Genomic DNA, 14,771 nt, shown 5'->3' with positions numbered 1-14,771 from the left:
TTTTTTCCCTTCTCTGTGCAGCGTTTGATATTTGAGGGATGGATCAGAGAGGCCCGGACCTCCCGGTCTCTTTCCATTCTCACCTTTAGCCATTCGCCTTCGGGCGGGAGCGCGAGCGGGAGAACGAAAGCAACACGTTATTTCTCAAGTTATAATTTCACAATTAAACAGGTCGTCTGCGACTAAGTTTTAGGACAGCAATATGGCGAGATGCGGGACCGAGCAGTTCGATGGCTAAGACGAATTGGCTGAAAACCATCTGGAGACAATGACCCCGTCTCTCGGCAGAAGTAGCTCGGGTTGAGACCCTGTCTTTGCCCTTGGGAAGTTATTCCCAGGTGCATTAGCTACAAACAATCCCTCTGTCAGGCGCCGCCGTGTAGCATCGCCTTGCGCTGATCCCGTGCGGCTCAACAGTGGCGGTGACAGCAGCACAGCGCCGATTCCGCTCCCTCTCTCGGACGCCCGCTCAGAGGGCTGCGGGTCGGGGGCCTCCGCTTCGCGGCGGGACCGCGGCCCTCCGGCCTTCCGAGCCTGCGGCCGGGCCGGCCGCCCGGGCCCGACGGGCGGCCAGAGCGCTCCAGGGGCGGGTCGCACAGGAGCGGCGCCTCCTCGCAGCCCTTTCCCGCAGAATAGTCCTCAGGGCACAGCTCCAAGAGCATTTACAACAGACCATCAGGACAGCTGCCGTCCTGGGTCCTGCAGCCCGCTGGGCTCCATGGGGGACAACCGGTCCCTTCCCTCTCGCTCGCTGCCGGGTGGGTCACGCCGCTTGGCGATTCCCCGACGGGGCGCTCCGTGTTGCCACTCTCGTTACTGCTGCTCCGGGAAGGCAGCGGCGTTTTGGGGAAGAGCCGGGAAAGGAAACGCCGCATCCGGACAGGGCAGGCGAAACCAGCCCGAGTGCTGCCGGGGTCAGGCGGGCTGCGGCCCTCGCGGGCAACGCGGCTAAGTGCCCCAGCGGGCGGGTGGCCCGCGCAGGGCCGGCTCTCCTCGGACAGCACTCCCCCGCGGGCACGGCCCTAGCATCGGTCCCGGGCTCTTCCCTCCTATTTGGGGGCTTAATGTCATTCTGCCAGGGAATTGTTTGGAGCGAGTTCCAGCTGTACATAGCAAAGTAACTCTGCGAGCTATCGCTATGGATGAAAATACTTTGGAATGGTTATTACACATCCACATTTCTCCGAAGTAACAGTTTAGAGCAATACATATTATAAATGATACCTGGTCCCTTGTGGCTACATTTAATTTAACATGGAGTTCTAGCTCTCATGATTGCCTTGAGCAACCTTAATTACCCTTTCTTCTAATCTTCATTCCTTACCAAGTTCTCCAAACTTTTTTTTTTTTTTTTTTTTTTTTTTTTTTTTTGCCTTAATGCGATTTCTCTCCTGAGTTTGCCTGCCTTGTTCTGACTTTGCCTGAAGGTCTTGATTGACGCGTGTAATTATAATTATAAAAGATGATGGCTCGGGGAGCTTCCAGCAGCCTTGATTAGTACAAGGAGCAAGACCTGGAATACTTCATACTTCCCTATTTAAATGTATGTACATTTGCATTAAAAAAAACCCACTCTCTAATGTTAAATAATATGAAGCTTTTTCACCTCTTTGTTTCCAAGGTAGAGGCTTCTGTGTGATGATATTTCAAGGCAAGCTCCGATTGCTTACAGCTTCCGAGAGGCCATAGAACCTGAGCAAATTTCAAAGCCTTTTTCCCTAAGCAAAGACATTTCCAACTTGTAGTGGTCTGCTCGATGAGAAACAAATAGCATGCTCTCTTCGAGCTTTGTGTCGGGAGGTGTCCCGGAGAAGGTTTAATTTACCTTCCCAGCAAAGTAGCGAAAGAGAACGTTTGTGGGGTGGGATGAGAGGGGGAGACCGGGAGGTAGATGTTCACGAAAAACTTCCCAGAAACAAATGAAATAAATAAATAAGCGGAGGACTGAAACTCTTCCGCTGGGAAGTCTAAATCCAAAACCGATCAAAAAGACTTAAAGGGAAATATTTAAGGAGGGAAATCCTCATCCTGTCTCCCTGTCTCTCCCGCTGAACATTCCCGTTTGCCGCCAGCGCAGAGCCGCTCTGAGACATCACGCAGTGAAAACTGTGACTTCAGCCAGGCTCGGGGAGGGAGTCAGCATCATGCATCCTGTCCTCGGCATAGGGATGAAGCCTCGGGCACAGGCTGTCACTGCCACGGGCACGCAGTGGCGCTGCCTCGAGAAGCGCCCCGGCGAAGGCAGCGTGCAGCAGTGCGGCCGGCACGGAATCCCTGTGCAGCTGGGAAGGTTCAGAACGCGATTTTGCTGCTTGACCTCACACACCTGTCACGCCCAACTTTACGAGACTGTTTACACCAGGAAAAGCATGGCCAATATAGTTCCCCTCTCCTCTCCTCTCCTCTCCTCTCCTCTCCTCTCCTCTCCTCTCCTCTCCTCTCCTCTCCTCTCCTCTCCTCTCCTCTCCTCTCCTCTCCTCTCCTCTCCTCTCCTCTCCTCTCCTCTCCTCTCCTCTCCTCTCCTCTCCTCTCCTCTCCTCTCCTCTCCTCTCCTCTCCTCTCCTCTCCTCTCCTCTCCTCTCCTCTCTCCTTGTCATAAGCAGATCATCCCTACAGTACAAAGAGCATACTACCTCGAAACCTTCTAAACCCCGTAGCCAACGGTCTCGTTTTATCATTTTGCCGAGGCGATATTGCATTCAGTTCCTAGGGATTCATTAAATGGAGATTGCTAGTGTCTCCAACTCAGACTTTGGGAAACTGTCCCTACTAGAAAAAAACAACAAAAAACCCAGAACAAAAATCTCTAACTTACAAAATCAACCCACTCCAAACACAAAAATATATTTCCCACTTCCTCCCAGTTTTTCTTTTTCTTCTTCCTTTTTTTAATTTTCTCTTTTTGTTTGATTGTTTGCTTGTTTTTGATCCACTCTCAGCAAAACAGAGTGGATGCCTCAGACTGAAATACTTATGTAGTAAAACGCACGCCACAGAGGATCACGTCTGTGCCCGTTGCCTTTTTTTTATGCAACTAATTCATTTTTGCTTCACGGAGATGTCGTTCCTCTCTGGTCCGGCATAGAGAGCCATTTCCAAACGGTCAATTTTTGACTGAAAAGCTCTTTTTCAAGCTCGGCCAAGGCTCCTGCTGCCCGCCGGAATGCACTGCTCTCTTATGAGCACCTGGCAGCACCGTGATGCAGAATGACAGGAGAGTTTGGAGTGAGCAGGGCCAAGTGGGTGGTAAAGCATCGCTCTGATTGCCTTTCTTTTATTGGTAAGTGAGTCATCAGTGAGGTGTCGTAACACTTCACCGCGTCCCGCCGACGTCTGCTCCGTCCCGCTCGGGTCGGGGCGCGGGGCCCCGCCGTGCCCCCGTGAGCATCGCCCGCTCGGGTCGCGCTCCCTCCCGTGGGGTCGCCCGCACGGGTGTGGGCAGGGACGGCCAGGCACTTGTTGCTGCAAGGCATTCCGACCGACGTTCCGCCGAACTGACTGGAAGGCGTGGAAGGGCTATGGCATGCCTGGGCGCCCTTGGGGACGGGGCGAGCCGTGCCCAGGGCTGGCGGCACGGCTTCCCTGGATCGATCCCATCATCAGGTCTGTTTCACTCAACACCTAAAGATCCAGTTTTGCAAGCAGGGACTCTATTATAAATTCCCCCCTCCCCTTCTCGCTCCGAAATTACATGAATTCTGTATGGAAAACGCCTTCTAGTTCCGCACTGCCCGGACCTGTTGCCGCTAATGGCACGACGGGGAAACGCGCTCGCTCTGATCGCTGCTGTCTGCCGCGGGGGCGGCGGCTTCCCCCGCAACCGGAGGCAGGGAGGCGGATCCAGCAGCGGGGCTCCTTTCCGCGCCCGGGAGCGGAGCCGCTGCCCCGCGGCGGCCGAGGGACTGCCCGGACCATCCCGACGCCCCCCTCCGCCGCCGTCCCATCGCCGCTTCCCAGCACTGATAATTACTATTCTGATGAGGCTATTTTGTTACTGTCTGTGCTGCCCTTTTGGAGACGAGTGTGGAACCTCTAGTTAAAAAGCCAGAGCTTAGTCTAGGAATAGAACTCCAAATATATTTGTATATACCGCAAGTCTCCTGTCAGGGCTGAGCGCCGGTCTCTGTATCATAAGAGATAATTGATTTCTATCCTGCACAGACAGGCTTAAAAATGAAATTTCTTTTGCCGAGGCAATTGACCTTGATCTGTTGGTGGAAAAAAGAGATGGTTTAGGTCTGCTTCTTCCGTCGCCTTCCTTCCATGTTTCAAAGCTTGGAAAACTTTATTTTAAAATAATTTTTATAGCCAATCTTTATAATGAAAAAAGTTTAAGCTCATCCATAGCTATCTGTCCCAAGATTTATCCACACACAATGTAAAATAATAACTATGAGAAGATAAACTAGTCATAATTTACACTGAGAAATCCTGATAAGAATTGTGTACATTTGCATGTCTGCTCATTGCACATAAGACTGTATTAGTATATATTAATACATAAGGTTGCATATCTATGTAACATATATATGTACTCATGTAATATGTGAGTAAACTCTAGACATTAATAATGATCTGTCATGAGAAGTTTTAATGGGTTTCCTCACAAGACAGATGCACACAAATCCTCCTGCAGACACTTCTTCATTTTCACCCTATATATATAAGACAAGTTTGAGAGCTGACCTTTAAATTACCCACACAGACAAGTGGCTTGGGGCGTTTTGTCACTAGTGGAGATATCCCTCAGAAGACCACAGGCATCATCTTTGCCTCATGTATTGTGGTATTTAAAATCAGACTAACAGAAAAAATCAGATGTAAATGTAAATACTGCCCCTTTTGTAGATAGCTCATTTGCAGTATAAGCAAATGAGAACAGGAAAAGTGGGAAGAAAATTGATAAAAGAGTAACAGCAAAAGTCCAATGATATAAGAAAATAACCTGCGGCGTGTCTTACAGTCCTCAAACTGTTCACTTCTGTGAAAGTTTTGCCTGCATAAATGCTGGCCAAAATCCTGATCCAAACTTTTAAAGATAGTATATGTTGTCTTTGTTAATCATATGAAAATGCTACTATTCCTTTTACTACTAAACATAAAAACTAACTTTGCCAAACTCATGAGCCCTAATTTTAATACTATTAATTGCCTGAGGACATACATTAAAATGAAGATGGCAGTAAGTATTCTACAAGCTGAAAAATATCACAGTTGGAAACTACAAGTAGATTATTTTTCCTCTTATATAACCATTTTTTAAGAGTAAATGAAACAGTTATTTCTGTTAAATAATCAGAGGTAATGCTTATAAAAATTGCATAGTGTCCCTGATGGCGCTAAGACAAGTGGCTGATTAGAGGAAAAATAAAACTAGTCAAGTATCTTTGTATTGCCTCAGAATCTGGTAGAAGAAAAAAATCATGGCACTTCCATAAAAAACATTTATAACTCCATATGGTGTTTGTTGTCTGCAAGATAGGATGTACTGTTAAGATTTTGTGAATTCTGGTGGCCTCTTTGATCATATGACTATAAACCTAAAAGCAGGTGTCAACAACTGGTAGTGCCCACTCACACTCCAGCTCCAGGCTGGTTGTGTTTGCTCTCCAAGGGAGAGGTCCACTGCTGTTTATATCAGTGCAGTCTGATTTGCATTCATGGGAGCTGGAAGATGCCCTCCTTGCTGGGAGGAAGCTGTGACATGTCAGTGGTTTATAACAAAAACTAACTTATAGCCAGATGGGGGAATGCACAGAGTGCTCCCCGATAAGGGCAACTTAACTTATTCCTCTGTGGTGGGAAGCTGCAAATGTCCCTGTCCTGAGGGGCTGGTGGGATGAGGGTGCAGAGGCTGTAACAGCCTTTCACAAACCCACCCACTCTGCCTTGGTTAGAAAGGGAAAAGTGAAGGAGAATGCCAGGAGGGAACAGGACAAAAGCAAAACTCTAGGGATAGGATTTACTCTTACGATCATATGACCCTGCTGCTGATTGTACTTCTACCCTGGGAGGACAGCTTTTTATCCTAAAGAATTACTCTCCAGTGCAAATAAGAACAGAATCTGGCTACTTTCTATTTGGTTCCCCCAGCTCCAAGCAGAGGCCCTCAGGTTGGTGCAGGTTCCATTTAACCCTTACAGGTACATGGTGATCAGTTGACAAGGCTGAGTTAGGTGCTTTTCAGGGATGCTACCATGGGTTCTGACTCAGCACTGTCATGGAAGGACAGAATCCTTCCCCTGTCTCAGACTACACAGGATATTGGAAAGTTTCACAAGATTTAGGCCTGCTTATCTCTGGGCCATGCTTTGTGAATGTGTCCTAGTGTATTTGTGACACAGCACATGTATAAGTGGTATGGTGACAAGAGTCTCTTCTACTCCCTGTAGCAATGTGTTTTCTCATATTCACATGATTTTGGGAACTGAGACCTGCCAGACTTCTGGAAACCATGAAAATGGCATTTAATTGGTCTAAATATGACAGGTGAGTTTCTTATTTTCCCTTTTCCTAGGATTTTATCCTTTCACCTTAAGAAACCTTATCTGAGTGACCATTCTTCAGATGCGTGAGATGTATACTTATTTTACTATTCCTCAGGAGAGAGAACCACCACCCTCTGTGGCAACCAGAAAGAGGAACAGTTAGAGAAAGGCCTGTAGGGGAAGCTGGACTTGCCACCTTTTCCATGTATTTCTGGGGGCAGAGCTGTGCAGAGGAGTACCCCACACCTGTAGGGAAGCACAGAGACTCTTAGGGGACATCTGGCTGAAACACAGTTGGGTCCAAGGTGGGAGCCCTTCTCTGGGAGAAGCAGCAGCTCTACCCAGAAGATAAAGATCAGTCATGTTTGAGGCTATTTCCTGCAGCTGTTGCTGCACCCTCCATCCCCACGGTCCCAAAGCTTCCCTTGATGGCAAGGTGCCCACATCACACCCAGCATCAGGGTGAACTCCTCACCTGCCATGTGATGACGCACTTTGGGGCAGGAGGAGGAAAGCGTGCTCTGATTCCGCTTGTGGCCAAAGATCCCTTCTTTCATCCCTGCCAGGAAATGCTGTGCTGAGGCACAACCTTGCAAAACCCTGGGCTGTGGAACCTGCAGCGCACTTAGGCTGGCTTGTGAAGCACCTTCTGCTCCATGAAGGAGAGTTTTCCCCTGGTAAGCCTTCTGCAGCCCTGCTTGGCCCCAGTTTCAGTCTGGGCACAGCCTGGTGGGACAGGGGATGTTCGCCCTGGCAAAGGAAAGACGCCTCACTCCAGGTGTGTGGTGAGAGACAGAATGGCCTGAGACAGGAAATACGTGGAGAAGGGCAGGGAGGTGGTGGGGACATGCACCCGCTGGGGCTCGGCCACAGCCACCACAGCCTGGGACAGCCTGGGCCATCTGGCTGTGCAATGGCCCTTGTGCCTGCAAGGTAGAGTAACCTGTGCCTGCAGGCTTTCTGACAGGGAGTGGATGCTGTTTCCATATGCCACTGAAAGTATTCACTTCTTTGCTGCTCTGAAATCTTAACTGACTTCTATTATCCAGCCCACTCCCACTGAATGACATACCTTAATTTTCAGCTGTAAGAAAGAATCTGCATTTGACAGAAACTACAGTACTACTGAAAAGACAAAACCATTCCTGTGGTTTTCTTCAATATGAATTATCAGGCCAGAAGCAATTTAAGTCTAATTTTTGTAAAAGTTTATACATGCACACACACAATTTCACAGTTATTATCAATCATAATAGATGAAAATACTGTTAACTATCCAATGATATATATTTGATGATTGCATTATCTCTAGAGAAAATTGTTACTCTATGGATCATCATCTGTTCCCTTATATTTTTACGTGGTATTGTAAAATTCTTTCTAGCCAAAGTATATGTGCAAATTAATCATAGGCTCACCCAATTGTAGTGATTTTTTCAGTTTGGATACCCAGAAATCTAATATATTTATGCAGAATCTTCAAAACAGTTAGAAAACTGTTACTTACCAGCTGATGTAAGTCCATGTTTTATAGATTCCTGTATGATGACTGTGTGAGAACCAGAAGACATTATTAGGTGTAAATATACCGTACCCTTGGGTACAAGGGGTACAGCATTGAGTACAGGAGAGGTGCAGCCTGTAAACTTTTCTGGCCTTGAGACCCAGGCTATGATAGCCTTCAGTGAAAGTCGGTGTGATGAACAACAACAAAAAAAAATATCCAAGAATTCAGAAAGTAACAAGCATGTCTTTGAGTGGACTCTGTACTTTTTCCAGCATTAGTGACCTGCTGTAAACCATGTATCCCATTTCATGATAGTCTCTAATCAGAAGAATTGCAACTTGTGATAGGTTTGGCACCATCACGTGACTTAGTACAGCTTGATAAGAGACCCTGTTATAAAGTGACAGCAAAAGAGATAAGAACTGTTGGCAGATAATGGCAGAGAAATGATTAACCTAGAGTGGAGAGGTGCTATGAAGCCCAGAGAGGGGAAGGTTGTAAAGTTGTGGGGTCATAAGATCATACTGAGTGGATGAAAAGCCATACCAACATGAGTGTAATGTCTATAAACTCAGACTTGTGACCTGTCTTCTTGATGTCATCACCTCTTTGCACAGTGGACAGCAAGCATGGTTGTTTTGGCTTCTGTAAACACTCTTTGGATGGCAAAACAATCAAGCATTAATTCCTTAAGGGAGGCTTCTGAATGCACTGGGGATTCTATGCTCTGACTAACAGCACCAGCAAATCTCTCCTGATAGTTTGTCACACAAAACCATTTTATTGCCCCAGTCCTCAGGCTGGAGAGTAGCTCCAGGTTGTAGCCATTTAGTTGAAAGCATATACTACTTTCTCACTAAAGAGCTTTACAACATAGTTAAACATTGATATCCCAGGATTATGATACGTAGAGTATTGCACTCACCTCTAAGGCTGGGAGGCACAAACCCTACCCACAGCATGTCAAATTGCTGTCAAGTGTTTGGCTTTAAACAATTTTTATGAAAGTGGGCAGCTGTGCAGATGTGTGATGGGTGCAGATGGGTGATGTTGCAGCTCAGCTGGGGGTGGGTCAGGTTCTGCTTTCACCCTGTGCAGAGGAAGAGCAGGGGCATGCCAGCTCCCAGCCTGAGCACAGTGTGCCTTGTTCTGCAGTGCCACTGACAGCCTTTGCAGCTCCAGCCCAGTAGCTTAAGTCTGCATAGACTTTGTGAGATCAGACTCAAGTAGCTTAAGTCTGCATAGACTTTGTGAGATCAGACTCAAGCCTGAATAATCAGATGGTATTTTATATTTCATTTCTCTTGAAAAATAGAGAGAAGCTGTTCCACTGTGGGCTAGATCTGAAGCCTCCTGAAGTCAGTGAGAGTTTTTTTCTCTTTAAACTTGCAGAGGGCTGTAAAGCAGCATGTGCCTTTTTATATACTTTGTCATGGTGGTTAGATTTTGGTGATGCAGCGGCAAACAGATTAGCTCATGCACAAACTGAACTGCTTCTCTTGGCTAGGATGAGAGCTTGAGAGCTGGTCTGAAAACAGGGCTGGTGCAGCAAACCAAGCAGTGACTGGGCCTTACAGCCAGGAACCCTGAATTATCACTTGGTCTGTGCAGTACTGCCCTCCTGTAGAGGCCCTGTTAGTAAGGAGGACAGGCTGTAGAGGGAAGGTCTGATTTCCCAAATTCTTATCTTCATATTTGTCACTGGAAAAAAATTAATTTACAAATCTGCTTAAACAAGTACTCTATTTTTTAAGAGTCACTGATATTTTTTCAGTGATATTATTATCTCTGTTTAGACTGAGTGAAAGGTGGAAGCCAGCTTTTAAAACAGATTTCATATAAACCTAAATAATTGGACTCTGTCTCTTTTAATTCATTTGGTTATCAAATAGATTTTCAATTCTATTAATAAAAAGTGGAAAGAAACGTTTATTCCGTCAGAAAAGGCATGTCTTTCGGGACTGGGGATAAAATAAATGAGAAATGCTGCAAATGATCCTGTGGTTAGAAACTTTCCATTGTATCATCAGAGACATTGCTGAAGCACTGTTGGCCCATCTTCAAGAGCTCCTATAAAAGAATCTGCCGTATGTGAGGGAGAGAGATATTAAATCATAGGAAATATAGAGAAACTTCATGCTTTTGGCTTCAAACACTGTAATTCCTTTCCTTTTTTGCATCAGTATCAAATGTCAGGGTCACTGAAAAATGTTCTATTTTTCCCTTTCTGATACTTTGTCTCCACGGACAGAGGAATGTATGCCAGGTGCATAACCAGACACACTTTCTTTGCCTTTCTTTATACCTAGTCCAGTAGGGGAAAAGAAACTCCTAGGGAAACTCCAGAACAACCTATATCAGCCTGTGATCCAGCAGCTCGATGTGTTTAGGGGTGATCCATTTGGAGTCCTAGTGAAACGAATCCATAATGAGGCTTACAAGTTGTGCCACTGAAGTACCTGAGTTCATGGCTCATTGCTTTGCTTGATCAGGAATTTGGAACTGTAACATTTCATGAGTAAGTCCCTGGTAGGCCAGCCACCAACCTCACCCAGAACAGCTTTTCCTAGCTGTGCTCGGAGCATTATAGACTCACCTTGTATTTCCCTGTTTTTCAGTACTCCCCTCTGCCTTTCTTTCCTTCCCCTGTTTTCATCCTGAGAAGGTGAAATGAGTTAATTTTGTTATTTCAAACATGCTTTTCTGTCTCAGATCTTTTAGGAAGATAATTAATTGATAAACTTTTAGTTTCTTTTTTGTGTAGCCAATTCTTGTGTGATGAAATTGTCCCTTGTTTGTCCCTCTGACAAATGTCCCTCAAAGAAACTGTTCCTGATTTCAAAAGCTTGGCAACAATCCCTTCTTTGACTCTTGCACATCAAATTATTTTGCAACCATTTCCCACAAAAATGTAGTCAAAAGGAGTTTCTCCTCTTGTGGGCATTTCCATAGATGGTGGTTCGTTTGGTCACATAAGAATATTAAGAAATAAGCCTCGAAAATGGACTGACTGAAATTAAAAATGACCTTTTCAAAGAGATTTAATCCCTGACTTGTATATCTTGGTGTAAATTTAGTGAGCTCAGTCATTATTTTGTAATTTTCCTGTAACATTTTGGATATTACTTGTCTGAATTCAGCATGTTCCTTGTCATTTTCCTATGCCATCTCGATGTATTGTTGTTTTTATTATCCATACAACTCAGAAAAGATATGTGCTCAGCACAGCACACATCAAACGAGGAACATGATTCTCATTCTACTGAAAGTTCAGGGCAAACGTGGCATTGATTTTGGCATGGCTCCCTCCAGGCATGAGCTCTCTGGTCCTGAGAGTAATCCAGTTGGTTTCAGCTGGAGCTTTGCATAGGTGGGAAGAGATTTGCAAACTCTGTTCTTTGATCTAGAAATCACTCTTTTAAAACTTTTCTCTATTTCAGTAATTCTAATATTCCTCCTGATCTATCACAGACATTTAAAATTCTTTTGGATGCTTCAGTGTATTTTCTCCACCTTCGTGAATTTTATTTCACATATGCAAAACCAAGTCATTAAAACAGTTTTATGCCTTTCCCCTAATAGTTCTGTAAAAGAAATTGGGAGAATCTGATATATCTGATGATCTCCACCCTTTAGATTTTTCAGTGGTTATAGTATTGAAATAGAAAGTTTAATTTATTAAGGAATTCTCATCAGTTGATCCTTAATTCCTGTTTGGTCTTATGGTACAACTACACTATTAAAAATTCTTGTTAGTTTTGGTTTTTTACTTGTATGTATTTTACAACATTATGCTTATCATCTCAGTAGAATGCAATTGCATTAAAATACATTTCAGTGTCTGTTACTCCTTTACTCAGGATTTTCAGCTTATTGGAAAGGAACTCTGAAGAGCAGAAGCTTCTGCATGGTACCTTCTCTACAGGTGTCTAAATATAAACTTTTTTACATTTATCAGAACATATTAGTCTCTCATGTTTCTTGTCTCTGTTTAGATGAATACAATTTAATATAAACCATATTTGGAGGTGAATAATGAAATGTAGGAATTATAAAATTGCTTCCTGTGACTTTTCCTTAATATTTACAAAAATTATTTCAGTGAATATTTATGATGATACATTAATGTCTAGAGGAGGAGGTAAGTGCAGACATTTGTAAACACTTTTTTTAGGTTAATTGAGCAATCAGTAACCTCCAGGACTGCTTAAAAGGAAAACTCAATTCTGTGCAGATGGAAGCATGCAGTTGTGGATCACAAAAGTTCTCTTTTAGCCTTAATTATAGGAATAGCATGAGCTTTTGGGACCCATATTTAGTGCTAACTCTCTGCACTGGAAGATAAAAATTTTTCATGGCGTGAGGAGTTTCATCTGCTGGTCTATCTGTGTAAGTAGCTTCAATTTAAATTTCTTTTACACCTTTTTTTTTTTCCCTCTAATCTATCTTATTGGTGTACAAAGAGAAAGTTATTAAATAGTTATGGACATTTACAAAGCTTATCTAGGAAATATTTACTGGTAATGGGAGCAGAGTGTTTGACTTTGTGAGAAAAGAACAGATTTCAGTGAAATAGGCAGGGGGAAATTACTTGCACATATGTAGCAGTAACAGGTGTTGTGAACTCATCCATCATCTCACACAGCACTCAGGAACAGACAACAGTTTCTTCGTAGAACACTATTAATAATATATCAGGAATTTATTACTTTGAAAGGAGGAGAGGAGAAAGAGATGTGAGGGAATCTTGAAGTGAATCTGAAGTGGAACTTAAGACCTTCTGAACTTGGTATCTAGATTATTTTTTTTTAAGATACATACATAGGATGTAGGGATAACTCTGTTTCCACCCCTGTCCCCCCACCACAAAAACCTTCCAAAATCATAGTTAGATGCAGGATGGAAATACTGAGTCTTATATCAAGAAACTAATTTGTGAAAGACCCTGAGTGCTCTGATGAATTTCTGATTAATTTCTACTCCTGAAGGAAGCTGCATGTGTGCTACACCACACAGACTGGCTTTGCTGGAGACCATGAAGTAAGTGCAAGCTGAATGCTACTGAAAGCTGAAAGACTGGCAGAAGAGAGCAGTTCAGTGGCATTTCACGTCTAAGCAGAGGGGGTCTCCTTACTGAAACTCATTTTTTGCACCACGAGCAGAAGGATGTCAGGAGGCTGATGAACTGCAGAACCACATGTAACACAGCTGACAGGCCACATTCCAGCCGGAGGGAGGAGAAATCAAGGCTTAGTGCCCGAGTGACTGCTCAGATCTGGTGTACAGGAGCTCTCTCACTTCTTTCTGTCTTCCCAGTGAGAACGTGCAGAATTTGTTCAAATTTCCAAGCTGACTTTCATCAGGAAGGACACTGGGCAGGAGAGAAAAGTGGGGTAAAGGCCATTCAGAAGTAAGGATTTCTGATCATTTTATTAATAACTGTGAGAAATGTAGCAACTGGCAGGAGAGATAAGTGGATTTTCCTAAGCTCTGTTATAGGCAGGTAAATATTGTTCTGGTTTATGGCACTAATAATTAAACAGAGCACTAGTCTGTCTCTTGGCAATTTGGAACTTAAGGTGGTTGGTTTCTGGAGGCATGTGTTGAAATCTGAACAAAAACTACTTTACATGTAAACTTCATAATAGAAGGCTGTATATATTCTGTCCAGTGGATATATTTCAGGAGCATATATAGCACTGAAATAACACTTTTTTTTCATTGTCTTTCAAGTCATCTAGGCACCTCTCTTGGTAAATACCGCAGTTCTTAAAAAACAGACCAAGTAGACTTAAGATCTGAGAAATACTAATTCCTTCAAGAACATCGTCTCCATAGTGCAGTTACATGAATAATAGATTAGTATAACATTAATTAATATTTTTGTATCTTTTATACAATGTACCCACAGTTTGTTAGACAGTATACTTATTTCCTGTGCTTAGATCACAGTAAAAAAAAATGCAGATGGCCCTGGAATTGGAGTACTTATAATCCTGGGGAAAGCAGTAGCACCTGGGACTTCTGAGAAGTCCTGACTTTCAGAAACAGGCTTTAAATTAGACTGTTAATGCATTTGCAATGGCATGCAAATCTTGTTTATAGTGCCCAAACCAAATTCTCTGTCTCACTGGGGATTCTGGGTAATTCTACCTCAGAAAGAAAATGAAGAAGTGTTCAGGTACCCTTATTAACCACAAACGTACATAATTCTCATCCTAAAATTGTTACTCTTTCCTCTGGTCACCCCTGCCAACAATCTAATTAGACTGAAAAGCTTTTCAGTGGTCCAGACAGCAGCATGTACAGCTAAGATGGAGAACTGCTCACAACCTCTGGAAAATACTGTTTTACAAAGATGTGTATTCACTTGAGAGATCTTTACTAAAGCAACAGTAGGGTGATAAAAAAAGAAGGTTTTGTCAGGGCCCCAGGTCACTGATGGGCCTTGATGGCCCTGATCACTTTCACCTGGGTCCACTCACAGCTCCTGCCCACTGAGCCACCTGCTCATTTAAGCCCTAGCTGGGTATGTAGCCCCTTCCCTAAGCTGTGCTGGCTGGGGACACGTTCTCAAAATTATTCTGTGGATTTTCTGGCGTGACTTCAAACTTTGGCTGCTTTTATTGCTTCTGCACGATGACCATGGGAACACCAGTAGGACTTGGTGCTGCTCTGCTTGTCTGCTGTGGGACTGTGCTCTGTTGGTGAGTTCCCTACCCAGTCTGTGTTCTTACTGCCTTTAGTGCCAAGTTTGCCTCCTCTTAGGGTGCAAT

General features: G+C 44.2%; 1 protein-coding gene and 1 long non-coding RNA gene across 3 annotated transcripts in view; both read right to left on the bottom strand.

Annotated features, from left to right (window-relative positions):
- The window catches only part of NR5A2 (nuclear receptor subfamily 5 group A member 2), an 88,188-nt gene extending 79,948 nt beyond the window's left edge, over positions 1-8,240 (bottom strand). For both annotated transcript variants that reach the window (XM_068199616.1, XM_068199618.1), the window contains exon 1: positions 7,996-8,240. In XM_068199616.1, coding sequence (XP_068055717.1) covers positions 7,996-8,059 — 64 coding nt within the window. In that variant the 5' untranslated portion in view covers positions 8,060-8,240. The remainder of the gene's footprint in view (positions 1-7,995) is intronic.
- A 4,655-nt stretch (positions 8,241-12,895) lies between these two features.
- LOC137478964 (uncharacterized) lies at positions 12,896-14,405 on the bottom strand. Its single transcript, XR_011001903.1, has 2 exons — positions 14,202-14,405; positions 12,896-13,366 (listed from the first exon to the last, which is right to left on the bottom strand). It is a non-coding gene; the product is annotated as an uncharacterized lncRNA (long non-coding RNA).
- Positions 14,406-14,771: the final 366 nt, after the last annotated feature.

The sequence above is a fragment of the Anomalospiza imberbis genome, chromosome 9 (assembly GCF_031753505.1).
Source record: "Anomalospiza imberbis isolate Cuckoo-Finch-1a 21T00152 chromosome 9, ASM3175350v1, whole genome shotgun sequence".
Taxonomy (NCBI): Eukaryota; Metazoa; Chordata; class Aves; order Passeriformes; family Viduidae; genus Anomalospiza; species Anomalospiza imberbis.
Note: the sequence above shows the minus strand (reverse complement) of the source record. Positions and strands in the feature narration are given on the sequence as shown.